The 27,447-nt window shown below is 45.6% G+C and overlaps 1 protein-coding gene across 1 annotated transcript in view; it reads left to right on the plus strand.

Moving 5' to 3' along the window:
- Window positions 1-27,447, plus strand: part of ACBD6 (acyl-CoA binding domain containing 6) — a 139,582-nt gene that overhangs the window by 60,858 nt on the left and 51,277 nt on the right. Inside the window, exon 6 of the mRNA XM_048497558.1 lies at window positions 9,325-9,414. Within this exon, the coding sequence (XP_048353515.1) occupies window positions 9,325-9,414 (90 nt within the window). The remainder of the gene's footprint in view (window positions 1-9,324; window positions 9,415-27,447) is intronic.

Raw genomic sequence — 27,447 nt, forward strand, 5'->3', positions numbered from 1 at the left:
AGAAGACACCGGATGGATGGGGCGAGGGAAGGGGGTATAGGTCTGCACTAATAATTCAAAGCAGTGTTGAGTGTGGACTTGAATATAATGTGCAAGTACTCCTTTTTAAAAAACACAAGAACTTGCTGAAAAGGCAAATATCTGTGGGTTTGCACATTTTTGGCCAGACGTCAATCTGTTTATCATCTTGGCTCCTCCTTTGCACACTGCCTGCCTGTCCTGCTCTTGGTCCGTAACACATGTAGCCTCTCAGCACATTGTGTTTTAGTGAACAGATGAAGTGCTTATACATTCATAGACTGAGACGCCACAAATTCAGTTGGGTTCTCTTGTAGCTCTAAGCAGATTTCTGCCCTTTGAGCCATGACATTCCCGGCTGGGGTTCTGAATGCTGATGGCATGACCTTTTATTATTAATCAGAATTCACATGAATTAATTTGTTGGAGAGGGAGTTGAAGTTTCAAAGCTGGAAACTTGCATCCTAGATGAAGTGAACTGAAACATCTATGTGCTTCTTAAGAGCGTTTGCGATAGCACTGTAAGGACCGTCAGTGCAGCCGGAGCCCACAGACCATTAACCTAATGCGATAAATTGTATAAATCGCAAGTTCAGAAACAACATGTGTACGGATGCCATCTGTAGGCTACCTCTACAGGCATGTTACCTTCTGGTAGATGTATTTCAAGAAAGCTGGGGTCCGCTCACCCTATGCCTGATACTTATCCATGATGAAGTACCCGGTTCCATCCATAGTCCTTTGCCATTATCACCAGTTGAAACAGAAGCCCCCACTTCCCCCTCGCCCTACCAACTCTTTTGAACTGGTCCAGGGCCTCTTCATTCTCTCGAAAAGTAAATTGTGAATGCCAAGCTGGTTGTGGTGTTGGAGCCTTTTGCTTCCCCTGGCTCTGAGAACGTCACTTAGACCTCTTTGCCAGTCTTGAGAAGGTCCTGATTGCATATGCTGACTCCTTTCTGTCTTGGAAAATAATATATGGGGAAGACAAACTTTTGGGACAAGGTTGCCGTGAAGGTTAGCAACTAAAGTTGTAAACAGGTCCAAAAACCTTTGAGCCTCCCTGCCTCAATGATATGCAGGAATTTGTAAGGGAAGAATTTGGACTTTCATATTGTATTGTATTGTTCAATTTGTATACCGCCCTCCCCAGAAGGGCTCAGGGCGGTGAACAACAGCAGCATAATAGCAAACATCAGTAATCATAACGTCAAGCAATAAAACATCAATAAACATAGCATCAATAAACAACATTATAAACATAGCATTATACACAACAAGAACATCAATAATCATAACATCATAAACTATAAGGCAACAATAATCAATATACAAAGCAGCATACATAATCAACATACATAGACATAATAAGCATAGATGGCAACTTTCCCCTTCTGGAGCCTAAGATGGCAGAAAACACAGTGACTTAAGACTAACCCCCAACCAATCTACAGCCACGTTTAGATTAGTCTAGTGACTAATCTAAAAAATGCAGCGTAATATCACTAAACTTAACCTAAAACAAATCTAATTATGCCTAACACTGACTCTATACAATTTACAATACAATAAACACATTATTGTATATCAAACATAAACATGAGAACATGAATGCCGCATTAAATTGTACTGTGTGTATTTATTAAATTTAGAAATATAAATGCCTTTTAAAAAATCTGTTTAGTTCTAGGGATCAGAACTGCAACTGTTATATCCTCAAGTACTCAAGAAGATTTTGCCAGCTAGGAAAATGGTGAAATTCTGATAATATCATTAAAATAGCACAAAAAGGAGGTGGCTATTTAATAGTCCAAAAACAGAATAATTCAAAAACAGGGAATTAGAGGGAAAAGTTGATATAATAAATGGCCACGTACATAACAGAGTAAGCAGTATCAGGATGTTCAATTTACCTCTTAACTCATGTTCATCGAGAGCTGAATTTTCAAAATTTGTTATGCACCTTCAGTTGAAGTTTGAACATGGAGTAATTCTAGGAGCAGCAGTGGTGTAGTGGTTAAGATCAGGTGTACTCCTTCTGAAGGAACCGGGTTTGATTCCCCACTCTGCAGCTTGACCTGTGGAGTCTTATCTGGGGAATTGTGCACTCCAACACACTCCAGCTGGGTGACCTTGTGCACTCCAACACACTCCAGCTTGTGCACTCCAACACACTCCAGCTGGGTGACCTTGGACTAGTCACAGTTCTTCTGAGCTCTCTCAGCCCCACCTACCACACAGGGTGTTTGTTGGGGGGGAGGGGAAGGGAAAGGAGTTTGTCAGCCCCTTTGAGTCTCCTTACAGGAGAGAAAGGGGGGATATAAATCCAACTCTTCTTCTAGGAATGTGAGCAGTGAGAAGAGTCACAGACTGTGCTGAAATGTTTGGAGAACATTCTTTATAGGCTCCCAGTCTGCATAGCTGGATCGAACACCTGAAACTATTCTGTATGCTGCAACGTTAGAAAGCACATACATTTTCTGACTTCAAGTCTTGAGTGTTGTCAAGGGCAACAGCAATATATTTCTGCCTTTGAATATAGAATCTATTTGTGATAATGTGGATTGGCTGTGATAATATGTTAAAGCACTGCGTTACAAACATTTTTACTCTTTGTGCTGAAAGGTTAAATATTTCATCCGATCTTTTGCCCAATTTCCCCCCAATTCGATCCCATTTGGGGGTATGCATGAATGTGTGAAATGAAATATCTGCATCCTCCTGCCATCTCTCTTCAGCCTTCACATTTCTACTGGCAGCCATAAGGAATTGTAGATGCTTTGTGCCAACAAAGATCTTACCCCCAACAGAAGAATCCTGGTGGTGGATTCTTAAAGATAATTGAATTCAAACCAACAGAATCAAATACATTTTTACTATTATGAGGGACTTTTATATATCGTGCGTATCTCTTTGCTTTCAGTCTGACTTAAGATCAGTTCTTGCATATTTTGTCTTTGCATGTGTACATGTTTGAAGAAGGGCTGTCATGGTCCTAGCCTTTCTGCATACTCTGTATGTGAGTAGCCCTGTGACATGGAGCAAAGCAAAATTTATGTGCTGTTCATTTGAGAAACTGTTACAGAAGCCGGCCAAGCTGGCAGCAGGTAACCACAGTGAGACGTAGAAGATTTAATAGGCAGGGTCAGAGTCCTTGGACTAGATTTATGCATTTTTATAACAGATTTTTGAAAACATAAGAAGCACCCTCGTTCTTGTACGGATGAAAAGGGTTTCTGTGGGCAACAAAATAAAGTACTTGAATATCATTTTAGTTTTCATAATTCCATGAGACCAAAAAACCTCTGCAGAAATATTATACTATATTTATTAATTTACTTCATTTATATCTCAACTTTCTCCACACTGGGTTCTTTTTACCCTTCCCCCCCTTTTATCCTCACAACAATCCTCTAAGGCAGGCTAAGTTAACAGTGAATAACTGGTCCAAGATCTCTCATCAAACCTCTGTGGCAGATTGGAGATTTGAATCTGGGTCTGCCAGATCCTAGTCAGACAGTCTAACCACCATTCTGCAATGGCTTGGGAGTAGAATTCAGTTTGTTGAGAATTTTTAAAAAAGTTTTTAGTAGTTATGGCTCCAGAAATATCCAGGGAAAGAATATGGACAATAATGTTTTTTAACTGGAGTGGTTGATGAACAAGGTTCCAGTGGTCAGGGATGTGTCTTTAATGTCCTGTTCAGGTAAGATTTTTTGGAGGGGGGGAAGGGTTGCTGTCAAGTCATGTCTAACTTATGATAACCCCCAGTGGGGGTTTTCAAGGAGCAAGTCATTCAGATGTGGTCTGTCATTGCCTTCCTCAATGTCACAATCCTGGTATTCCTTGGCGGTCTCACGTGCAAATACTTCCTAGGGTCAAAACTCCTTAGCAAGGTAAAATATATATCATGCGAAATAAGAAAAAAAAATTCTACAGGTATTCTTGAATCTGGTTGGAGGATGTATGTAGACCAACTTTAGCTCAGCTTATTCCAGTTGGGTATTTGATCCCACATCAGCTTCAAATTGGAGATAATGCAGCATGTTGAACCTTTCTACTATCACGGATATCTAGAGTAGTAGGGTCATTATCTGTGATGGTGTATGGGCCCAGGGGCAGTTGAGAATTCTGCTAGTATACCATCTGCTTAGCAGTCCATTGGATCTGGTGGTTGAGCTGACAGAGGTTCTGTGTGATCTAGACAGATTTATAATACTAAGTTCTCACTCAGGCCCCTTCTGCACATGCAGAATAGTGCACTTCCAATCCACTTTAAATGCACTTTGCAGCTGTTCCAAATACCCAAGTCCACTCGCAGTAGCCAAATCCACTTGCAAACAATTGTTAAAGTGGATTGGAAGTGCATTATTCTGCATGTGCGGAAGGGGTCTGAGTGTGTGCTGTATTGATCTTTTGCTGTATTGATCTGATTTCTTTTGCTGTATTGATCTGAAATTTGGTGATTTACTTGTTTGTGAGTTGTAGTCCAGTGACAGTCTATTCAAGGCATGTTTAAATTTCTCAGCCCCTGTACACAAGGGTTGAGACCAGTTATAGAGGCCAGTTAGGGAATAATCTAGTTAATTTTTGAGAGGGTGCAGATGTGTCTATGTGTAGAACAGGTGCCTAGTAAGGGAAAAGACAGGTTTGCTCCTAGTGTCCCTTCCCTTCATTTCATAGGACCCTAGCCCCTGAAAACTGAGGGACCTGAAGCATGCAGGAAGTAGACTTGAGAAATTGAGGCAGAAGGCTTCTGAATCTTTCTGAACATTTTATCTAAATGTGCTGCAAAAAAACCCCAAAACACTTTGACAGATGTTCACTGCAAAGCTGAGCTCTCCATTGTGAAACTATGCAAGACTAGAGTCAAAATGACCACATGCAAGGTCCATATATGCTCAGGTTTACACACTCACGGACTTAATTTCTTTTTCTGTAATTAGTTTCAGTTTCTGCTAACAGTGTACAGTTTCCACATGAATTGCTTCTGAGTAAACCTTCCTAGGGTCATGATTCACCCGCTCAAAGAATTGCACAGTTGCTTCAAAGCAAAGCCACCGACTACCACCAAGCTTACTCCCGAGTAATGCATGCCTCGGAGCCAAACATTTTTTCTAAACTAAATCCTCAGTATTCAGGTTAAATTGCCATGTTGGCACTTTGCCATAAATAAGTAGGTTTGGGGTTGCAATTTGGGCACTCGGTCTCGAAAAGGTTTGCCATCACTGCTCTATCACACAGGTGTCAAACTTGCGCCCTAGTCCATAACATCTGGAGGGCTGTGAGTTTGGCACCTATGCTCTATCAAGAACAGGTTTACAAACACACTGTCACAAACACAAACTTTAAAAAATTCGAAACGTTTAATATTTTCCACAAGATCAAAACGGTTAACCTATCTTTAAAAGTTTGTAAAGCCATCACTGGATGCAGGAACGCAATGCATTCCTCTTTCAGCAAGCATTTGGCTGACTTGAGGGTCTGTTGGTGGTTATGTATTTGTGTTAGTAGTTTGCTGGTTTAAATTTTGGAGCTTCAGTGACGGTTTTATAAACTTTTAAAAATAGGTTCACCATTTTGATCTTGTGGAAAAGCAATATTAAAAGTTTTAAATAAAAAAAGTGTGTTTGTGTCAGTGTCAGAATGAAGCTTGATTTGTGCAGAATTTTTCTGACTGGTGCAGAATTAGTGTTTTATGTATGGAATAGTCACAGTCCTGAATTTGGATATGAAATAAATGTTATGCAGGCTGAGGTTGACTAATTTCAAATGACTTGCAAAAAGCTATATGAAGGATTCGTTTCTTCTATGCAAGAAATCTATTTGAGGATGGAGCTCCTAGAACAGGGTTGTCAAACTCATTTGTTATGAGGGCTGGATATCACATAAATGTGATTTGGTCATGCCAGGCCCTGGGGAGGTGGGGAGTGGCTGCCTTGGCAGGCCCCAGAATAGCATGTGGGGGGCGGAGCCTGGACTGGCAAGCCCACAGTGGGGTGGGGTGACTGCCTTGAGAGGAGTTATCAGCCCCCTGAGCCAGCTGAGACAACTCCCTCCTTGCTCTGGATCAGGAGCATGGGGAAGGTTGCCTCAGCTGGCTCATGGACTTGACAAGTACCCCTCAAGGAACCAGATCCAGCCCCAGACCACATGTTTGACACCCCTGTCCTAGAATATTAATGTGTGACTTAGAAATGGTTGTCCTTGGAATTAACTGCAACTCTTACACAACATAGATTTTTGGCCAAGGCTGGACAAGCTGTTCAGCTCATGAAACGTTTCCAATTTGGCCTTAGATTTGGAGCGCTGCAGCTGAGTTGCAAACATTGTTTATACTTAATCAGTGCAGTTTGCACAGATGCACAAGATGCCAGATTAATACTGCCCATAATGGATATTTCTCCCATTTGTGATGTTTCTGGCGTTAAGACTGCAAATGGGAACCTCATTCGGTGGTTAAATGTATCACCAAGTGGTTTATGCTTAAGAATGAGAAATGAGGAAAACATACTGTTAGAGAAGCTGGTTTCGGTAAGCAGCTCTGTCTGTGTTACAAGGAAATGTGATGTGAGTCTTCTTCTAACCCATAGAAAATAACGTATGTTCAAATTTCAGACTTTTCTCATTAAAACCAAAGACTCAGACTCAAAGCAGAGCTCATGTTAAATCAGAACTTGTCACTATTGCAACCACTGTCTAGCCAGCATCATCCTTGGTCTCCCTCCTCCCTCCCTTCTTAAAGGGGTTGCTCCATTCCTTCCTGGGCAGGCACCAACCCAGTGCGCTGTGTAGTTGAGTGCTGTAAGATTCAATAATTTACATACTACTAATGTGAGTTGTTATAAAGAGTCATTGCCAAATCCCATTCTAATTTCAAGGTTAATTAGTGTACCATTAAAATGATGTGATACAAAATTAATTACTGGTTGGGTCAAAAAGTGAGTTGAAAAGCTTAATGCACAATGTCTGAGATAGCATTTTCCTACTCAAAATAATAATCCACATCTGTTGTGTTTCAGAATAACTTTCAAAACACCAGGTTGGATTGGATTCTGTGTGTGTCTCATTCTGTCCTTCCCAACTTCAAAATAAAATTATGCTTGGTAGAAAAATAAAAAATAAACCTGTGTGTTAAAAACTATCAAGGTTTTGTCCCAGCGTCAGCTTTCATAGCCCACTCTGATGTGCATGCTTATTTGAAGAAGTTGGCTTTCATAAATGCAAGATTTTTTAGTTTCTGTTTGTCAGGAGTCTTTCAAGTTCATGAATTTTAAAGATACTTCTTTCCCATGTGGCAGCCCCTACAAAGTGACAGTCTCTTGCTGTAAACTGGTGCTGCGGTTTGGAAATTATGGATGTAATTTAGAGAAGGATGTCAGATGTTGTATCTCAGATTTTGGATTAGTGTTTTCCCTCAAACCCTAGATGTGACTTTTGGAACCCCAGAATAATAACAGGCTTCAAAGAGTCATCCAAACCAGTCTTTAAACCAACAAGATTTTTTTTTTGCAACTACATTAGCTTTAACAGAAGTATTTACTAACGCAGTGCCTCTAACCGTTACAAACATGAGAAAAATGAAAATGAATGAAACTCAGTGACTTCCTAATCAGACATTAACATGGCCTGCTAAGCTCATGTCACCTATGGAGGTTTGTACCTAGGCTGAATTTGAATGCTGTGCATTTAACGATTAATTTACGTGCCATTTGGTTGCCTCTTTTTCCATGTTAGACACACATTTATAACAACAAATAAACAGCAGAAGAATTGCATCACTTTCTCACTTGAGAATGATAGTTCGGTACAGAATGCGGCTATCCAAGATCAAGCCATGCTTCATAATAGTCAGTACATTGTTCTAGTACATTGAAGCTTGTTGCAGTGAAATAATGATAGCATAAAACTATGCATTAATTCTTAACTAAAACACACTTGCAAATGTGGAGATTCATTTAGCCTTTCATTTTTTGACCATCTTAGCATTATAAATTGGTCTCTCTGGCCCTTTTTGTACAGGCACTGAGTGGGGGTGCGCCATCATAAACAATGCTGCCACCCCCACCCCGGGACCGTTTGCGCAGACGGTCCCGGAAGGGGCGCAGGGAAAGCTCAGCCTTCGCACAGGCTGCGCCTTTCCCAACTGGCTTACCTGCTCCTGCTGGCTCCCGTCGCGTTGTGAGGGGGGAAGGGCAAGGAGATTGTAAGCCCCTTTGAGTCTCCTGCAGGAGAGAAAGGGGGGATATAAATCCAAACTCGTCGTCTTCTTCTTTTTCTCATCTGTCATTGAGAACAATTAAATAGTAAGATTATATAGTACTGTAGATTCTTACACTAAATTTTTCATGCTATACATTTTGAGTGTTCGCTCCCCGTTTTTTTCCAGCCCCCCCCCCCCCAGGCCTTTACATCCCTTCCAACCTGTTGCCTACACATTGTGTCACAAGGGCTTATGGAATCCCTTTTTAAATCTCAAAGGGAAGTTCTTCTGAATTAATGGTCGTCTTTTTAGTAAGGATGGTAGAATTATGGGATTGCTTGCCTGGATGGTGAGCTGATCCTATTAGTGCTAAAATGTGCATCAGTTGAGTGTCCGCCATTGATACAAGATCACTGATGGATGTTCTAGATTATGATGGTAAAAGAGCCCTCAAGCATTGTTGCTTCCCTGTGTTTTTTTTCACTTCAAACTACAGTGATTTTTGCTGATGCGGCTCCAAACAGTCCCTTGATTTTTAGAAGGATTTTTTGGGGGGGAGGGGGGCAGTGGTTTGAAGCTGAATGTTTGTGATGTCATACATAAGAGCCACTATGACTGGACAGGTAATTCTTTATGGGATATTTCAAGTATCTTTAGAATAAATTAGAGAATTCCTGTTAAGAATGTGTCATACTCTAATCCTCAGTCCACTCTACTGTACAGGATAGACAAATGGAAGTACTTAACAGAACACTCAATTTACTTATGGAATCCACTACCACAAGATTGATGATGGCCACTAGCTTTGATAACTCTAAAAAAAAAATGTGACAAATTCAGGGAGACGAGTTCTGTCAGTAGCTGTTAGCTATGGCAATCCAGATGAAAACAGGACGGCAATCACCTTTGTTCACTACCTGTGAGCTCCGCAGGCATTTGGGCGGCTGCAATTGGAAACAGAACCTTAGCCTAGATGAGAACTGAACTTTCTACAATGCAAGCTTTCGAAAGATATGAACGCATCTAGTGAAATGTTTTGAAGATTACAGACTGAAGTGTGTTTTACCATGCATCTAACACCAATCTTCGCTTGACATTTTTAGGGTAGAGCTCTCCTCCACTGGGCGTGTGACAGAGGACACAAGGAGCTGGTCTCCGTACTGCTGCAGCATACAGCTGATGTTAACAGCCAGGTAAAGACTGAGAGAGGATCACTGTGGTATATTCATTGTGTTCCAAAGAGAAGCAAACCCAGCAAAATGCATTCAGTCTTTCAGGAAGCCACTATTTTGAGCCTTTGGTGCATTTGCACATTTTAAAGGCATTGTTTTGGAGCTGTAATACTTAACATTTTATGTCACACCAGCATGATGCCAGACTGTGTATAGAATGAAGCAGCAGCAGAATTCATTCCGAAAGGTTTGAAGTCTGTCAGAGGAAGCAGATGAGAAAGCATAATAGAAGTGAGATAGGATCAGCTAAAGGCCAAATCTGATGATGTCCCAGTTATGCGTGTAATTGAGAAGCCTACGTCACATCAGTTGGCAACTTGGGTGGAAGAATATCAAAGGGATGTTCTATTCAACGCTTTCCCCTTGTTATATGTGCACTTGAAATCATTTTGCCTTTGTGGAGAAAGATATGGGGCTTTGATGGGGAGAGAAGCAACTTGAAGCCAGTGATTTTGTGTGATCAAATTGTCACAGGGAGAGAGCTGAGGAGCCCCTTTGCCTGTCCTTCCTCCATATCAGCAGCCCCCTTGGCTGTTTTTCTGTTTAAGGAAGGAAGAAGCATTGGTAGATCATCTCATTTCTGGCACATTATCCAGCTTAGCCTCAACAGTAAAAAGTTCAGCAAATTTAGGTCTGTGGAAGTTCCAAAAGGGTTTGTCTGAAGTAGATTTCAGGGAACACTTTACAGGGAGAAAAAAATGAATGGCTTTTCTGCTTAACGCAGTCAAAGGGAGAAGGAAGTGAAGACATCAAAAGCAACTCCGTTTGAGCTTAGAAAATAGGTAAATGAAAGAGAGATGAGACTGCTGGTAGCAGAGTGCAATAAGGACCAAGAGCCTAAAACCACTGCAGACTTAGAACTAGTGTATCGGCTTAAAGAGGTGATACGATCATGGTTATGGAAGGAAAAGAGGATTTCTAGCTGTTTTGAAATGCCAGCAAAAGAGGATTCCGCAACAGTACATGAAAGACAGAACACAGATAAAGGTCCATGTCTTCAACTATTTTCCTCATTTAGAATATTAATTGGTTTTGTGAATTGTTGACCTGGGTTTCTTGCTGGGAAGTGGCAACTTTTCTAAACCTGAATTCTCCAGAATTGTATCCATATGTTTAATTGTTTTATTAACATGACACACATTTATTGGCATTCCTGCTGTCCTGTTTATTTTGTGAAAAAGAAATCTGTTAAAAGCACCATTTTGAATGTAGTAGTAGTAAGATTTATTTACGGTCTTTGACCAAAGCATTTACAATACAATTTAAAATAAACCAGCTTAGAACCTTCTTAGCTAATATAAGATAACCATTAAAATAATACTCCTGCATATTTCAGCAGCCAAGATGACTAAAACTTATAATGGTGTTTCTCAGTATCTATTTAAAAAGTCACTTCACCCTATTTTTCATTGTTCTTCAAAATTCTTAAATTTACACAAGTAAACACAAAATCTTGCAACTGATGATGTAATATTAGGGTCTGTTCCCTGGTACATTTTGAATGTAAAACCATCATCTAATTAGATTTGAGGCAGGTGTTGCACCCTCAGTGTTTGCAAGATCGTTTTGTCCTTGTTTGATGAACAAACAGTCTGTTTAACTTCAAAAGAAGATACAGCGGAATTTCAAATCACTTTGTGTATGCTTTTTATGCATTGACCATTGAACATATTTTCAGCTGGGAACACCAGAATTTTAGTTGGGAAACCATGTGCTTCCTTGAAAGAAAGGTACTTTTGATATATTCAGAGTGGTTGTCTGTATTATCAATATATGTGTAAAGAAAGTCAATTGGGGACTAAAATGGGGTGGGGAAGAGACCTGTAGTTCTTGAAGGTAGTAAATAATTTTCCTTCTTGACCTCTGTGTTTGTTGCTTCCTGTAGCCTTCTCTGCACACCTTGTAAGAAGGCTCAGACCAGGTGCTCGGCAGCAGCAGAAGGCCATTGCTTTCACATCCTGCATGTGAGCTCCCAAAGGCACCTTGTGGGCCACTGCGAGTAGCAGAGTGCTGGACTAGATGGACTCTGGTCTGATCCAGCAGGCTCTTCCTTATGTTCTTATCTTTATGTATTCCACCCCCACCCCATATTTCTTTTCCACTCCCTTTTTAGGGAAGAAGCTCGCTAAATTACTCTATTAAGCAACCGATCCAGTATGTAAATGTCTGTCATTCAGAGAACTGAGGGATGTGCTGAAATGAAAGAAATATTCAGGGAGCGGGCATGGGCTTCTTTTAATAGAAGCATTGCTTTTCAGATGAGTTGCAGCTTTTATTGTTTCGTATTTTAAGATGTTGAATTTTTAATGGAATTTTTGTTCACTTCTTTGATCAGTTTTTGATAGGTGGAGTAGATATATTTAAACATACATCTGCATGTGGTTTTAATCTATATATATATATATAAAGCTAACAGTGACTTTGTTAGTCACGCCCTAACGCCGAAACGCCTGGACGGATCGCCCCCAAATTTTCACATGACGTTCCTCCCTGTTCTGGGCAGGTAATTGGACCTTCAAATCGCCGAAAGTCCATACCTGAGCCAGGTAAAACGTCTTTTTCCTGGCGCACCAGGTCATGAAGCTGGCTGTGTTTAACTATCACCCTTAGAATGTTCGTGCAGCCTGTCTGTGGCCTGAGGACTTGGAATGAGGGCTTAGAATGTTCATGCAGATGGGCAGAGATGAGCAGTGAAAACAGTAAATAGGTATTACTGTTAGGTAATATGAGTGGAAGTGAAGCACATACAGACTTTGCCGTGTGAGACATCAGGTGGGGTTTCCCCCCCCCCCCACACACGCAGGTAACTTTCACTTTCTGTGCCTCACCCACTGCTGCCACACAATACACATCCACCTCATCCTTACACACCTCACTCTGCCCTCCCTCACATCCAACCACCACTTACCCACTTTCTCACCCATATTCACCACAGCTCTCTTTTACTAAAAGCGAGCTGGAGTTTGCCTTTTTCTTCTAAGAAAATCCGCAGGGTGGGGGCGAACCAACACTACCGGCTCAGCTTCTTTTGCACATGGCCCTTTATTTATTTATTTTATTTATTTCTTCAATTTATATACTGCCCGATCCCCGAAGGGCTCTGTGTTAAGAACCCAGGGAGCTGGCCTCGATCTGAGCGCCTCACCACCCTGCCTCTTCTGCCTGACTGGGATAGCCTGCTTGTCCCAGTTCTGCCTTACCCAAGCCAGGACTGTGCATGTCAACCAGCCTCATGGACAGCGGGATTCGCACTCTGGACAGTTCCGTTGTGGAATGGAAAGGATTACCTTATACTAAAAAAAAAAAAATACACCACCAGAAACAGTCTGTTTGTTGAAACATACTTTTCTCTGTGATACACCTCTGAAGATGCCAGCCACAGATGCAGGCAAAACATTAGGAACAAAATCCACCAGACCACTGCCTCACAGCCCAGAAAACCCACCAGAACCAGTTGAATCCGGCCGTGAAAGCCTTCGACAATACACTAAAATCTCTTGTTTACCCTGAACCTGATTAACCCCCTTGAACCTGATTAACCTCCTAAACAAACAGGTCGTAATAGTTTTGAAGTAAGCATCTCAATCATCAGGCACTCGGGAGAGTATTCTGGTGTGAATTGAAGGTTCCACCTGTCCTTCAAGAAACTATGTTTCACTTTGGTTCTCTAATGTGCAGTCCCCACATAGTGCTGCATATTCACAGGCCTGCCATAGAGAAGAATAGCAAGCTTTTCTTCAGGTATTTCTGTAGCAACCGAATACTCCTTCCCCCTTGGAGCCATGGACAGGAATATTTCCCGCTGAAAGGGTCACAAGGTTGGAGGGGGAGAGAGCAATCTCCTCGGTTCTCTTTTTGCCACTGCAGTGTTTCTGTCTTTGGCCTAGGCAGCTCTGCTCTTCCCTCAACTTCACGAGGGAAAAGAAGGGTTCTGCCTTCTTGCAGAATTGCTCCAAATGCAGGGCGAAGATCATTAAGAATGACTGCCATCTCAGCTGCCTTTTATGCCTCAGCGAAGGGTACAACACAGCTTTGTGAAAGGCACATGCACAGTTAACTCCGAAGGCCTGCCATATTAGGGCATTGAGGCTTAAGGCTATGCTCTGCAAGCGATTCTTGGCTCCAGATCCTGCATTTACTTCAGAGGGTAAGATCAAAAGCCCCCTCAGTTGTGTTGGTGACAACCACACAACCTTTTACTTTAGGCCTTGGGGACAGGGCTTCTTATTTGCCCCTTGTTTCAAAAGCCAAGTTGGTGGCGAGGGAAAAAGGCTTCCCTGCCCACAAGACATTGTGATGTTATTGACACTTCATCTTCCTCACCCCTGAAGAAGTTGCCACCTTCCTCTCAAGGATGCAGTCCTGGGCAGGCTGGGTTTGGTTGGCATTGGTCACCCCCTCTGGTTAGGTTGAGTGTGATCGGCTCCCAAAGATCGACCGACTGCGGCTCTTCTTCCAATTTGGACGTTCATCTATTGACCAGAGTCCCTTTGCCTCCCAGGCATTTGAATTCCTCATTGGATAAGTTCTTTCATAGCTCAAGATCCCCTGATACCCTGTCCCAAGATAGTCTCCTCATTTCACTTAGGACAGGACATAGTGCTCTGTGTCTTTCCCCATCTGTCATGGTATGCTGAGAAAAGCCTGCATTGTTTAGATGTGCACAGGGCACTCTTACACTATTTGGAAAGAATGAGAATTTAAATGTTGGTCAAAATTTATTTATCTGCTTCTCGGGCCCCCATGAGGAGAAAGGGGCATCAGCCCAAACACTGTCCAAAGGGGTTAGCAAGGCTATTCATAAAGCATATTGATGCGGCCCAAGTAGAACGCCCCATCACTATGCTTGCTCACTCTTCAAGGGCCCAGGCTTCTTCAGATGCATTCACCACTCACGTGGACATAGGAGACATCTGCTGGGTCCAGTCAGCAACGTTCATCTGGCACTACTCTATCGATGTGGACTCCAGGGGCAACGCAGCTGTTGGGAGAGCAGTGTTGCGGAGCCTATTTAAGTGATTATGGTCATAAAGCAGTGTTGTCAGTTATACCAGTTCGGGTTCTGTTTTTAAAAGTGATAGTGACTTCATTCACAATCTGATCCCACCTCCAAGGTGGGGTTTTTTTTAGCTTGCTACTCTTCCATGTGGGACTGACCATAGGACCACAAAGTTGAAAAACAACACTGCACTTCCCTGTAACTGTTGTTCATTGAGTGGTCTTCTGTGCAGGCACACATCCCTCCCTCCTCCCCCTGCTGTGGACTGTTCCTTCACCACTCTGACCATGCATATATGGCAGTAGTGGCGAACCTATGGCATGGGTGCCAGAGGTGGCACTCAGAGCCCTCTCTGTGGGCACGCGCAAACAGAGTCACCCCCCCCCCAACCCACACACACCCACACACATCTAGGCTGACCTGGGCCGCTGGGCTCGATTATTAGCATTAAACCTAAGACCTACTTTGGAGAAGCAGTGTAGGTAACCCTGTTAAGTGCTGTTAAACCCCATTTTCATGAGAAGAACTAAAGCACAGTCCTTTACCTGGGAGAAAGCTCAGTTTCTGGCAATGGGGCTTGCCTCTGAGTAAACCCTCCTAGGGTCGTGAGTCACCTGTTGGAAGAGTTGCACGGTTGCTTCAAAGCAAAGCCACCGACTACCACCAAGCTTACTCCTGAGTAACGCACGCCTCAGAGCCAACCGTTTTTTCTAAACTAAAACCTCAGTATTCAGGTTCAATTGCAGTTTTGGCACTTTGCGATAAATAAGTGGGTTTGGGGTTGCAATTTGGGCACTCGGTCTCGAAAAGGTTCCCTGTCACTGATGTATGGGATCACTTACCTCCATGGTGGCGGTTGGAGAGTGGAAGGCATTGCTCCCTCCCCCTCCGACTTCTTGACTGTTTCAGCGGGAACTCTTCCCACCCACAGCTCCAAGAAGGAGGATAAGGGAGCCCTCCGCTGCTACAGGAATGTCTGAAGAAAAGCTTGCTATTCTTCCCCATGACAGGCCTGCACACGGGTAAATTTAAATGGATAAATTAGCATAAGGCTACTTTGAGACCTGTGGCAGGCAGGCAGGCATGCACTCACTTGAAGCTGTCCAAATCATATATCTTGTAACATAGGTTCAGAACATACAGCCACCCACTAGGAATTGGCCTGTGGCTAAGGATTTAGACAATTAGATTACATAAATGACCCCTTTCAATGCAAAGCAAGGCTTCCCCCTCCATTAGTTTTTGCACTTCTCTGTTGTCCCAAAGAGGTCTTGTCAAATGCACAATGAAAAGGTAGATATCAGAGTCAGACTGTGTCTTCCCCATTATCTGGAGGGGGGGAAATCAGTTACAAAGTTTAGTACCATGGAATTTAACCCCCCCTCCCCATATTGACACAGCCTTTTACTTACTAAACATGCAAGCAATAAGTGATCTCTCCTATTGACTACAGAGGAGATGACCAATTCCTGGCCTTCTTGGACAACTTGTGGTCTGGATATGGATGTCAGTCTCCAAGTGGGACCTGGGGATCCCCTGGAATTACACTGGGTTCAAACCTGGCCTCAGTTGGGCTCAAATGGACCCTTGTTGCTCCCATCTTCATGTGGAAATTGGGTGTTTCACACATGGAGATTGTGAATGGGCGTGCCCAGCTTGCTGACTTTCACCTGTGTTCCCAAACGGGGTGTTCCTGACTGGGGCGCAGTTGGGAGGAGTGTGGGATGCAGCCGCAAATCCACCCACCAGAAGTGGTGCCTGGGACTCAAAACCCTCCAACCCTTCCTAGATATACTACTGGACCGGCCCAAGGTTACCCAGCAGGCTTCATGTGTAGGAGCGGGGAACCAAATCTAGTTCATCAAATAAGAGTCTGCCATTCCTGTGGAGAAGAGGGGAATCAAACCTGCTCTTAACTACTACACTATGCTAGCTCTCATCTTGTTGATTTCATTAACTTTGAGTGTGATCCACCTTGAGACTCAGTGTGAAAGGCAGAGTGTAAATAAAATAAATATATATATTACCCTTAATCTGAGGTAAACTGATAATATTTTGTAATTTTTAAGGAGCAAATCCTGTAATGTGAATATATTACTAAATATTCTAATGTTGCTCAGATAGCACCACATCATCTTGTAAAAGAAAGCTCATTGGATTCCATAAAGATACAGTCATGTACACTAATAAAGCTACTGCTGTTTTGGCAGTTCTAAGGTTATATAAAGGTAAAGTCCCACCCTGGGGTACCACTGCAAGCAGTGTTTTCATAGGCAAGCCATTTTTGTGGGGTAGTTTGCCATTGCTTTCCCTGGCTATTCTTTACCCCCTAGCTATGTGCTAGGTACTCATTTACCGACCAAGGAATGGATGGAGGCTGAGTTGACCATGAGCCAGCTGCCAAGATATCTGACCCACAGAACTCCTGACCGTTGAGTGGCAGTGCAAGCACTTAACCACTACGCCACACAGCTGCTCCTAAGGATATATAGGGCAAGCATAATAAACATTGGTAAAGCTGTTTAGAAACCAGTCGACCCAGTGGACCATTGAATATCATTTTTGAAAAAAACTATTGATAACTATTGATAACTGGTAGCAGCCTTTTTGTGACTGGTCCAAAATTATCTCTTTAGAATGCTGCAATAAATCAAAAGGAAAGCAAAGTGGAGACATGAAAAGTGAAAAAAATCCCCCCACCCCAATCAATGTTTCTATGGGTGGAAAAGAGGAGGAGAAAATCCCACCGAAGAAAACTCTGCTGGGGAGTCATAGAACTTGAAGGGACAGTAGGCAGGGACCCATAGCAGGGAGAGGGGGGTGTAAATTAAACAAATTAATAAATAGTGAAATTGAGTGAAAAAGATTGCTTGATTCAAATCCAACCTCTCATTTCTCAAGTAAAGAATATTATGTTGCTTTCAAAAGCAACTTGGGTTGATATTCTGATACTCCAGGGGAAAATGTACCTGAGGACCAAAAAAGTGGTTTATACTTCTATTGTCATGTAGACACTCTCCATTCACTAGCAAGCTATCAGAATGCTCTTTAACCTGTAGCTGCCTCAATTGTAGATCACATACTTGAATTCTGCAGGCGCTGAGCCTGTAACAATGCCTCATTTCTAATCTGTGCTCACACAGTTGTTTTAGAAAGATGATTGCCCCTTCAGTGCCAGTTTGCAAGGGACAGTGGAGTCCTTGCTGCCTTCTTCTTCTTCTTTTACTGATGCCAACATTATTGGGAGACCCAGATGCAAAACGGCCATTCCCTCTATGTATTTATTGGGGGGGGGGGGGTCCTTCTTTTCAAATGGAGACAATACAAACATAATAAATGGAAGGGAAGGTTCATCTCCCTCATGACTCGATCCTTCTCAAACGACATTATTATTGACTGGTCCATTGGTTGCCAAAAAGAAAAATCAATTTTGGAAGTACTTGCTTGGCCACAGATCATGGTACTAACCCAGCACAGACAGGCTGATTTTATCAACTATCTGAAGACTAATTTCCACCATTAGCCAGAAATGAAGGAGAAATTATGGATATGTCAAAGGCTGCTTGAGATTTCTTTCCATTTTCTTTCCCTTTCTCATTTTGTGCCTTTAAAATCTTTTTGTGTCTTCTGTCATCTTCCAATGTGATACAGTTACTCCATATAGTTTAAAATCTGCCCTTAGAATTGTCTGATGTTCCCTAAAACATACTCTCATTCCCATTCTCCCAGCTCCAACAACCAGTGTCTTTGTATCAATATAGTTGTAAGAAAACGTCAAGTGTTAAAAATGTCCATCTGACTCTTCACATGGGCTCCTTGGTGATGGGGATAAAATAGACAATTTGGGCAAAAGAGAGCCTTGTGCATTTTGTTCTTTAAAAAAATTATACCTCTCATTTTCCTTTACAAAAAGAGAATCACCTTAGGTGTGGCCCTTGTAAAACACAATTGGTCTCAAAAATAAAGGGATCATATCTATCTATATATCTGTATCAATATATTTCTCTCCCTCTCTCCTCCCCCTCTCCTCCCCCTCCCTCCCTCTCCCTCTCTCCTCTCTCTCTCTCTCTCTCCCTCCCCCTCCCTCTCTCCCTTCCCTCTCCCTCCCTCTCTCTCTCTCCTCTCCCTCTCTCCCCCTCTCTTCTCTCCCTCTCTCCCGCTCTCTTCTCTCCCTCCCTCCCTCCCTCCCTCTGTGTGTGTGTGTGAGTGAGTGAGAGAGAGAGAGAGAGAGAGAGAGAGAGAGAGAGAGAGAGAGACCTGGAGAGGTGAGCCTTCCAGGTCAGAATACACATGATTTTGGCCAGCTCGATTTCTGGAGAGTCCGTGGATAAACTGAAAATGATTGCCCCTGACACTCAGAATTTCTCTTATTTACCTTTTAAATTAATCACAAATGCCCTTTCTTCCTCCTCCTTGTCTGTCATTGGCTCTTGGCTTTTCTCTGTCTTGCCTTTCTGTACATTTGTAGGCATGGCCTTTGTGTTTTGAGCCTTAGAAGGAGTGTAGCTATGCAAACTTTTATAAAGTTCATTTACATTTCAGTTTTATCTTTAAAACTGTCTTGGTGGTGGTAAATAGTAATTGAAGACATTGGTCATGTGTATGATATGCTGCCGGCAATATATTGAATTGATCTCAGAGGATCACCCAAAAAAGTTGCGCACTGGGTTGAACTTTGCAAACAGCCAAATGCTGTAACATTCTACATAAACAGCTGTTATTTTGCCAGTTTACATCTAATTCTCAGCAAATTTGGTGAATAGTGTTGGCAGTGAAATTGCAAATCCATCTACATCTTCAAAAAAGTAGCAATATTTTTTTGGGAGGGAGGCATAGTTAAAAACTGACATGGATGAGCTTTCCTTGCCCAGTCTCATCAGATCTCAGGAGGTAAGCAGGGATGGCCTTGGTTAGTATTTGAACAGGAGACCACCGAGGAAGGCCAGGGTTGTTATGCAGAGGCAGGCAATAGCAAGCCACTCTGCTCCTCCCTTGCCTGGAATGCCCTGTGGATGGGGTCACCAGGCTGTGACCTGGCAGCACTTCCTACTGGCGCTTCACAATGGATTTGTTTGCTTGATAAAATATATACCCAGCATTTTTTTAAACATTAGTTTACATCATGTTAGAAGCAGTTACAGAATGCTTTGAGATAATTAAAACAATTAAGAGCCTGTCTCGTACAATGTAGTCACTGCAGTTCCTTCCAAGCCTGGAAAAGCCTATTCCTGAAGTTGCAGGACACTCATGAAATGAACAGTGCAATACTGATGTGGGAGGGAGGGAGAAAGGGGAATTTTACATCCTCACTGAATGCCCCTGCCCTGCCATTCATCCACATCTGTCCCATGACCCCAGGAAAAACCTGGGGAGGAATACAGGGAAAATCAGGTTTCCATTTACGCTTCATAGGATAGAAGCTAATATCTTGGGAGAGGCTTTTCCTCAGCTCTTTGTTCACCATATGCATAATCTCTCAACCCGTGAGGTGTCTTCTTCTATCTAGATATGCCAAAGACATGGTTTGAAAACATCTGATAAACATTCTTGGAGAGAGAGGTGAATTCCAATTGGTTTGGCAAAAAAAAATTGAACACAGTGTACCTTTTCTGATGAAAATGATCTGTTGAGCCCGCAAATATATATGGAAGTGGATATAGTAAATACTGGTTCATGAGATACAGAAGGTTTTTTCCTCATGTGGTAGATAAACAGGCAACAGATTATTGGAAACATGTGGTAGAAGTTATATCAGTGATTGAGTTGATATGGCAGATTCACTGTGAGCACAAGATTTTATTGTTTAATTGTGTAGTTCATGTCTAAAAATCTCCAGGCTGTAGCTTTGTGTAAGTTTGCCACAGCCAGCATGCTGTTTGCTAGGCATTGAAAGAACACAAACCTTCATGACTGGCTGATGAAAACAAAAGAGAACTACGTATTGGTGCAGCCAATGGCCTTCCAGCAAAGTAGAGATTCCAGATTAGACTCATTATGGACTAGGGTTGTGCAGGACATGGATCTCACAGTGGAGTATGAGGAATAGAGTTCTTAATGTGTGGTAAGACCTCTGTTGAAGAAACCATCTCTGGCTCCGGTAGATCCTTCTGACTACCACCCAGTCTCAAATCTGTTGTTTCTGGGTAAGGTAATTGAGGGAGCGGTATCAGAACAACTGCAGTATTCTTGGATGACACATCAGCCCTGGACCCATTCCAATCTCAATTGCCAGCTGGATCGAGGCTGATCAGCGTTGCTGGTCCTTTTAGATCTCACTGCAGCATTTGACACAGTCGATTACAATCTCTTGACCCACCGCTTTGCTATTGCCAGGGTGCAGGGAACAGCCTTAAACTGGTTGGCCTTGTTTCTCCGGGAGCAAAGACAGCAGGTAGCACTGGGGGAAGGAGTGTTCCTGTAGTCGGGCCCGCGAGGTCAGTGCAAGAACGAGACGAGACGCGGTGATAACATCTGGTGGAGAGAGCGCTTGCAGCGGGTAGCGCTGAAAGTAAACCGCGTGGTCCCAGCTTACTCTGCCGCTGCAGGCTGGAGTTCTTAGCACCTTTATGAGTCTAGCCAAAGCGAGGGTGTATAGAGGGCGGAACGTGGGGATTCCGGGAGAGCCGGAGACTGAGAGATCATGCATGTGATGCATGATTCTCACCTGGCTGCTACGCGGTCGGAGAGGGAGAACATCAGCTGCCTCAGCTTCCAATCCTCACCTGGGGGGCAAAGGACTTGGCATTGTCCCTTTGTCCGACACCCGGTGGTTGTGGAAGCCAGGTAGTTCATGCGACCCGCGTGACTCATGTCGGGGATGAGGGGAGTGGGAGCGGTCAGCACCAGAAGCCGTGAGGACGCTCGCGTTCCAGCCGCCTATTTCACGGGTGCTGCTGGGTCAGCAGTTCATCCCTGGCATCTCCTCCTCTTTTTACATTTAGAAGGGAGGCCGGAATTGTTAGGGCGATGGCGGGACGTCCGCTTACTAAGCCGTTTGGCCGAAGCTGGCGAAACTGCTTGTGTAAACTTATGGCGAGAACAGTTAATCATGGCGATGCAAGGGAAAGTCGAGGGGTTTCTTACACACAGTTACAGGCAATATTAGATACACATTGAATGAAACAAGATCCTAATGATGAGGCACACAATCAATCGCTTCTCACGCAGAGCTGTACAATAGTACTTCAACCATCCCCCCAGTAGCCAGCTCCAGAGGGCTGACTCACCAGTGGTGGCAAAACGCCATAACTTCAGGCTAGATACAACATCTTGCAGTTCACGCGACTTTCATATATGGTGAACTGTCAAATGGGAATTATCAGAAAAGATTCAAAACAACACATATTATGTACATTCTCACAACCTTTGGTGATGTAATAACAACATAAATAATCAATAGCTGCACGACATTCAAAGTCGGCTTTGACGAAGAAGTTCCTGCTGCTTTTCGAGGGCCAGGGCATCCAGAGCAATGGATGGAGTTGAGTGGACTTTCGCGATGGGCACAGGCCAGCCGGCCAAATGGTCTTGGCGCTGTAAGCGAAAGCTGAACCGGGACTCCCACTCAGGGAGGTCGCGAGGAGCACTTAACTCCGCTTCGAGGGCAACCGTGACGCTCCGGCAAGAAGCGGTCGAGGGCAGAGTGGAGCCGCTGGCGGCGCGCCTGGCTCCCGGTGGAGCCTGGCGCAGGACGATGGTGAGGCAGCTATAAGCAACAGAGAGTCCCGCAGAAAAGCCGAAGCAGGGATGTAGTTGAAAAGTTCTCTCCCGCTAAAGTCCAGAACCAACCCCTTGGGGAGCAAGATATTTCCGCATAACCGCGGGGAATGTCCTCCGTGGTGTTGCATACAGTTCCAGTTGGCCGAAGCCGGTGAATGGGCCCGGATCGCCTTCGTCTTACTACCGCTACCGCAATGCGCGAGCTTAGGTGTTGGACTTGTGGGATTATACGCGCACAGTCTTGGTGACAAAGGGAGAGAGCGCCGGCCGAGTGGGTTTGGACGACGGGTCCCCAGTCAGCGCTCATAGAGCAATTACTTGATGGACGGAAACTATTCATAAAGGGGCTTAAGCCAGACTCCGCTAGGAAGTCTCCAGGGAACTTTGCAACCGGGGAGCAGGCAGTGGTGAGCTTAGCAGGCTCCCCGATTCTGTGTGGCACTGGCCCAGAGCAGAAGGGCCATCAACAGCTGGCAGCGGCAGCAAATTGCTGCCAGATGTTGGTTTGGTCAAAGCTCGTCATGGTAATACTGCCACTGGCAGGGAGGCAGCAGAGCAGGCAAAGGATGGTGGCGCCGAAAGCTGGCAGTGATGTGATTGCAAAGAGGGCGCAAGACAGAATTCTCAGGCTGCCTCGGGAAGCCTTTGCTTCACAGCAGCTCTTGAGCTATTGGCTGGCGGTCGCCTCTTGACATTCCCCAGGTCATCCGGTCTTTGGACCGCCTGGAAACGCCGGTGGCGGCTAAGCGTTCCAAGGAGGTCCGCTGGCTGGATCCTCCAGAGAGATGTGTTCCATCTCTGGGATGGGTTAGTTTCCTCCTGGCGCCATTCCATGGGCTGGCCTACCGTCATGGCGAAGTCCCGGGATCCCACCGGAGATCTGTAGGAAGAAGGACTGAAACACACCCCTTCCCAGGCTATAGGAGGGATTTGGGCCGGTCCCGCCAGTATTTGGAGGAGCCGGAAGGATACGGGCGAGGTCAGTAGAGATCAAGTTTGTTGGATTTTTAGTGTTTAAAGAAGATCTATATAATGGCTGCTTCATCCTGCAGCCCGCGTGAGGGGTTGTTGCTTTTAATAGCAGCTCTCTCTCTGTTGGGGCTCCTACATCTTGCTAAGTTGTTTGACAGGGGAGGGCAGAGGGTAGAAGCGATCCCGATAGGCAAGCTGGCTTCAGAGCGTCACTCAGGGTAGCTTCTAAGTCGAGGGTCCGGAGAGCCTTCAAAGGGGAGGTGAGGGGGGGAGGCGAGCGGATCCTGTGGGGAATTTGTGGGTATGCATGCTAATCTAGCTAAACACAAGGGGACTTTGGGAGGGCTTTGGGGGTGGCGATGAATAACATCAGGGAAAGGCTTATTAGGCGGTCCATAGCAATAGGGGTGGATTTCACACACACAAGGACAAGGGGAGGTTTTTTCTTTGCAAGGGAATGATACTCACATTGCATCTTGGTGGTTAGCACGAAGGTGAACGGTGTGGAGCTGGTGCTAAATTTGAATCCAATGACCCCAGGGAGATGCCAGTGCTTGCCGAGACCGGCCTCTTAAAGAGGCGGCTGGGCTAAGCCAGCGAGATACCGTAATGCGCTGAATTCATACAGCTTCCTTCGCGCTTAAGGGTGGTAAACAATTGCACCACCACCCAAATCATGAGTGGATTCCTGTGTTTAGCAGCAACCCTTGGAGTTGGGGCCTGTCCTGGCAGTGCTATGTAACTCAGGATGGGCCCAGATTTACTAATCTGGGGCAGTCAGCCAAATTGGCCTCTCCCGCCTTTGCTGGGTCGTGGCGCCAGGCGCGAAGAATAGAAGGTGAGAGAAAACGGAGAGGAAAAAAACAGTTTCTTCGGCGGGAATTCTAATGGTGAATGTGTTCAGAAGGCACAATCAGGGTCAATGCCTCTATGTGATGTGGGTTTATCCATCCCAGACTAAGGTCGCTTTTGACCTGACTCATGAGGTCCCTTCCCAGAGGTTGACATGAATGTCCAGAACGATGGGGCGGACAGTGAGCGCCGCCAAGTCCTGGCTGTGGACCGGGTGAGCCGGGCGGATGTCTGGCTCCTCGCTTTGTTTTCCCCCACCCCCAGATGTGCGACAGGTCTCAAGCCACTGGTCAGGGCCACCTCGGCTGCCCTGATGACAGTCACATCAGCCGTGTCCAGCAGGGCCCTGAATAGACACCCTCTATAGTGAGCTCCAGGTACGGGCGGGAAGCTTCCGATGGGGTGTTTCCACCGCCATGATGGTGGTGGCATGGCGCTCTGATGGCTGCCGGGCTCGCAGGCCTTGCTGCATTGGTGGCGGCAGCGATGGGGCAGGAGGATCAGCTGTAGCGCAGCTTGCCCTGCAGTTCCTATGGGATGTTTGTCCAGACCTGGAGGTGGATGGGTCCCTGGTGCGTGGGAGTCGGTGACTCGGGATGATGAACAACCCCTGCTCAGCTGCGAGGCCTTTGGCAGCACCAGCCCAATGGCTCTGGGATGGGGTTATACTAGTTGGGCAACAGGACCCTCGTGGGGAACTTAAAGGAGATGGGCTGGGTGCATGTGCAGCCGCAGATGCCACGGAGAGGGGGGTGCGGTTTGGGTGTGGGTCTTGGTGTTCGGGCTGCTCTAGTACTCTCTCCCCTTATTGTGGTCCTGGGCTGGGGAGATGCCCGGGCGCCGAAGCCCCCCCGACGTGGCAATCGCTTCCAGTGGAAGCCTTTCTGGCACTGGGGCATCGGGTTTTGGCGGACCTCAGTCTTGCGCTCCTGGGGGGATCTCCTCCATCAGGATTGTAGAGCCCCCCCTCGCCGGCTGCCTACACTCCTCCGAAGTGTCCTCGATCTGCCGCGAATTGCTCCGAGGCGGCTCCTAGCTTAAACATTGCTGGCGGGAACTCGCTTTCCCAGATCACATATTGCAGGGCTCAAAAGCATGCTTAAAGGTGGTCTTCCAGTCATCCGGAACCATTAGGTGATTCGCGACTTTGGCGCACTGCTTCTAGCATGCCTCTCACATATGGAGCTGGTGATTCCTACGCCTTCGCAGACGCTTTGGCGGAGCTCGGTGAGGATGTTATAACCTTAAAGGGCGGTAGACTTTCGACAACTCGGCCGAATAATCGCCACCACTCCCCTCGGTATCCGCGGAAGTGAACGGGCATAGGGCGCAGGATATTGGCATCGCTCTTCCGCCAGGGTTTTCGCAGGTCGCGGGCTACCACGCTCTGCGAGGGTTTGAAACCCGCCATTACGCATGCTGACGGAGGCAGCTGTGGCTTCGTGTTTGTACCATGAGCAGCGGGGAGGGAGCGGCCGAGCCGCTGGAGAATTTGAAGCGAGGCGAAGCTAGCGGGGACAGAAGGAGGACAGGCTGCCCAATTTAGAGGATGAGAAATTCCGGGTGAAACTGAAGCTGAAGGGTCAAAGGAGGGCTTATCTACGCAAGGGAGCCATAGACCTGCAGGCTGATGGCTTTTACATAACACTGTCTCCACGCCAGTAGCAGTGACATCGGGCGCCTCGGCGGGCTCTGTGCTAAGAGTGCTTCCGGATGTTTTCCCCTAATCCTTAAGATTCACCGTCCTCCGGGTACCTGGCGGACATTGAGCTTCAAATTTCAACCAATTTGCGCAGCTCCTCTTTGGCGGGAGGACCGCATTTCGCTAACGCTTTTAGTTCGTTAACTGCGTTTGTCATAAGCCCTGCTTTTTTAAGCTCCCATGCTTACCGGGTGTTTCGGCTTTCGGACGAGAGTGCAGTCCTAGAACTCGGTCCCTGGATGCGCCGATCCAGCGGACGGGCGATACCGACAGGTGGGTCCCTGATGCTTGATCCAGCTGACGCCGGTACCGCGCCCTTTCCCAGGCGACGGTAAGCAGGGTGGAGGTTCGAGGATTCCCGGTTTCGCACCAGCTTGCAGTCGGGCCCGCGAGGCCGCGTAAGAACGTAGACGAGACGCTGTGATAACATCTGGTGGAGAGCCAGCAGCGGGAGCGCTGAAAACGGCTCCTAGCTTAATTTCTGCCGCGTTAGCTGGTTCTTGGCACCTTTTATTATGATTCTAGCGGGGGCGTATAGAGGGGCGGAACGGGGGGGATTCCGGGAGAGTGGGAGACTGAGAGATCATCATGTGATGCATGATCTCACCTGGCTGCTACGTGCGGAGAGGAGCATCAGCGTCTGGGCCTAATCCTCACCTGGGGGCAAGACCATTGTCCCTTTGTCCGGGACACCCGGTGGTTGTGAGCCAGGTAGTTCATGACCCGTGACTCATCGGGGGATGAGGGGTGGGGGAGCGGTGCGACCAGAAGGCCGTAGGAGCGCCGGTGTTCCAGCGCTCTACTTACGGTGCTGCTGGGTCAGCAGTTCATCCCTACAGTTCCAGCAGTGTTCCCTTATTCGTGGGGTGCCGCAGGGGGCAGTCCTTTCCCCAATATTATTTAACATCTATATGCCACCTCTGGCACAACTGGTTCAGAGTTTTGGACTGGGTTGGCGTTAATGTGCTGATGACCCCTAACTTTTCTGTTGATGGAGGGCCAGCCGGCCACTGCCCAGATATTTTGGCTCAGTGTCTGGAGGCTGTGGACGGATGGTTATGCCAGAGGAGGCTGAAACGAAATCCATCAAAGATGGGGATTCAGTGGCTGGAACTGGGGGGCACAGAACGGGGATTCCAATTCTGAATTTGGACAGTGAGGCTTTAACACCTGCCTCTACCCGAAAGAGCCTGGTTGTACTCCTGGAGTCCTCCCTATCCATGGAGGCTCAGGTCACATATACAGCCTGGACAGCCTGTTCCATCTTTGTCAGACCAGACAGTCGGCCCCCTATTTGTCCCATGGAGACCTGGCCCCAGTGATCCATCCAATAGCTCCATGTTAGACTATTGTAACTCGCTCTATGCTGGCCTACCCTTGAGATGGCTCTGGAAACTGCAGCTGGTCCAAAAAGCGGCCGTGAAAGTACTCACTGGGACACCAGGGAGGGAGCCCATTAGACCTGTGCTCTACCGTCTGCACTGATTGCTAGTTGAATTCCAAATCATCTTCAATGTTTTGATATTAACCTTTAAGGCTTTGAGCAGTCTAGAACCATCATATCTTCGGGATCTCATCTCCCCATATCGCCCAGGGAGGACCCTCCGATTCTTTGGTAATAATTTAATGGTGGTCCCCAGCCCCAAGGACATTTGACTGACTTCCACCAGAGACAGAACCTTTTCAGCCCTGGCTCCTATTTGGTGGAATTCACTTCCAGCAGACATCAGAGTCTTGCAGGATATAAATA

The sequence above is a fragment of the Sphaerodactylus townsendi genome, linkage group LG05, assembly GCF_021028975.2.
Source record: "Sphaerodactylus townsendi isolate TG3544 linkage group LG05, MPM_Stown_v2.3, whole genome shotgun sequence".
In the NCBI taxonomy this organism is placed as follows: Eukaryota; Metazoa; Chordata; class Lepidosauria; order Squamata; family Sphaerodactylidae; genus Sphaerodactylus; species Sphaerodactylus townsendi.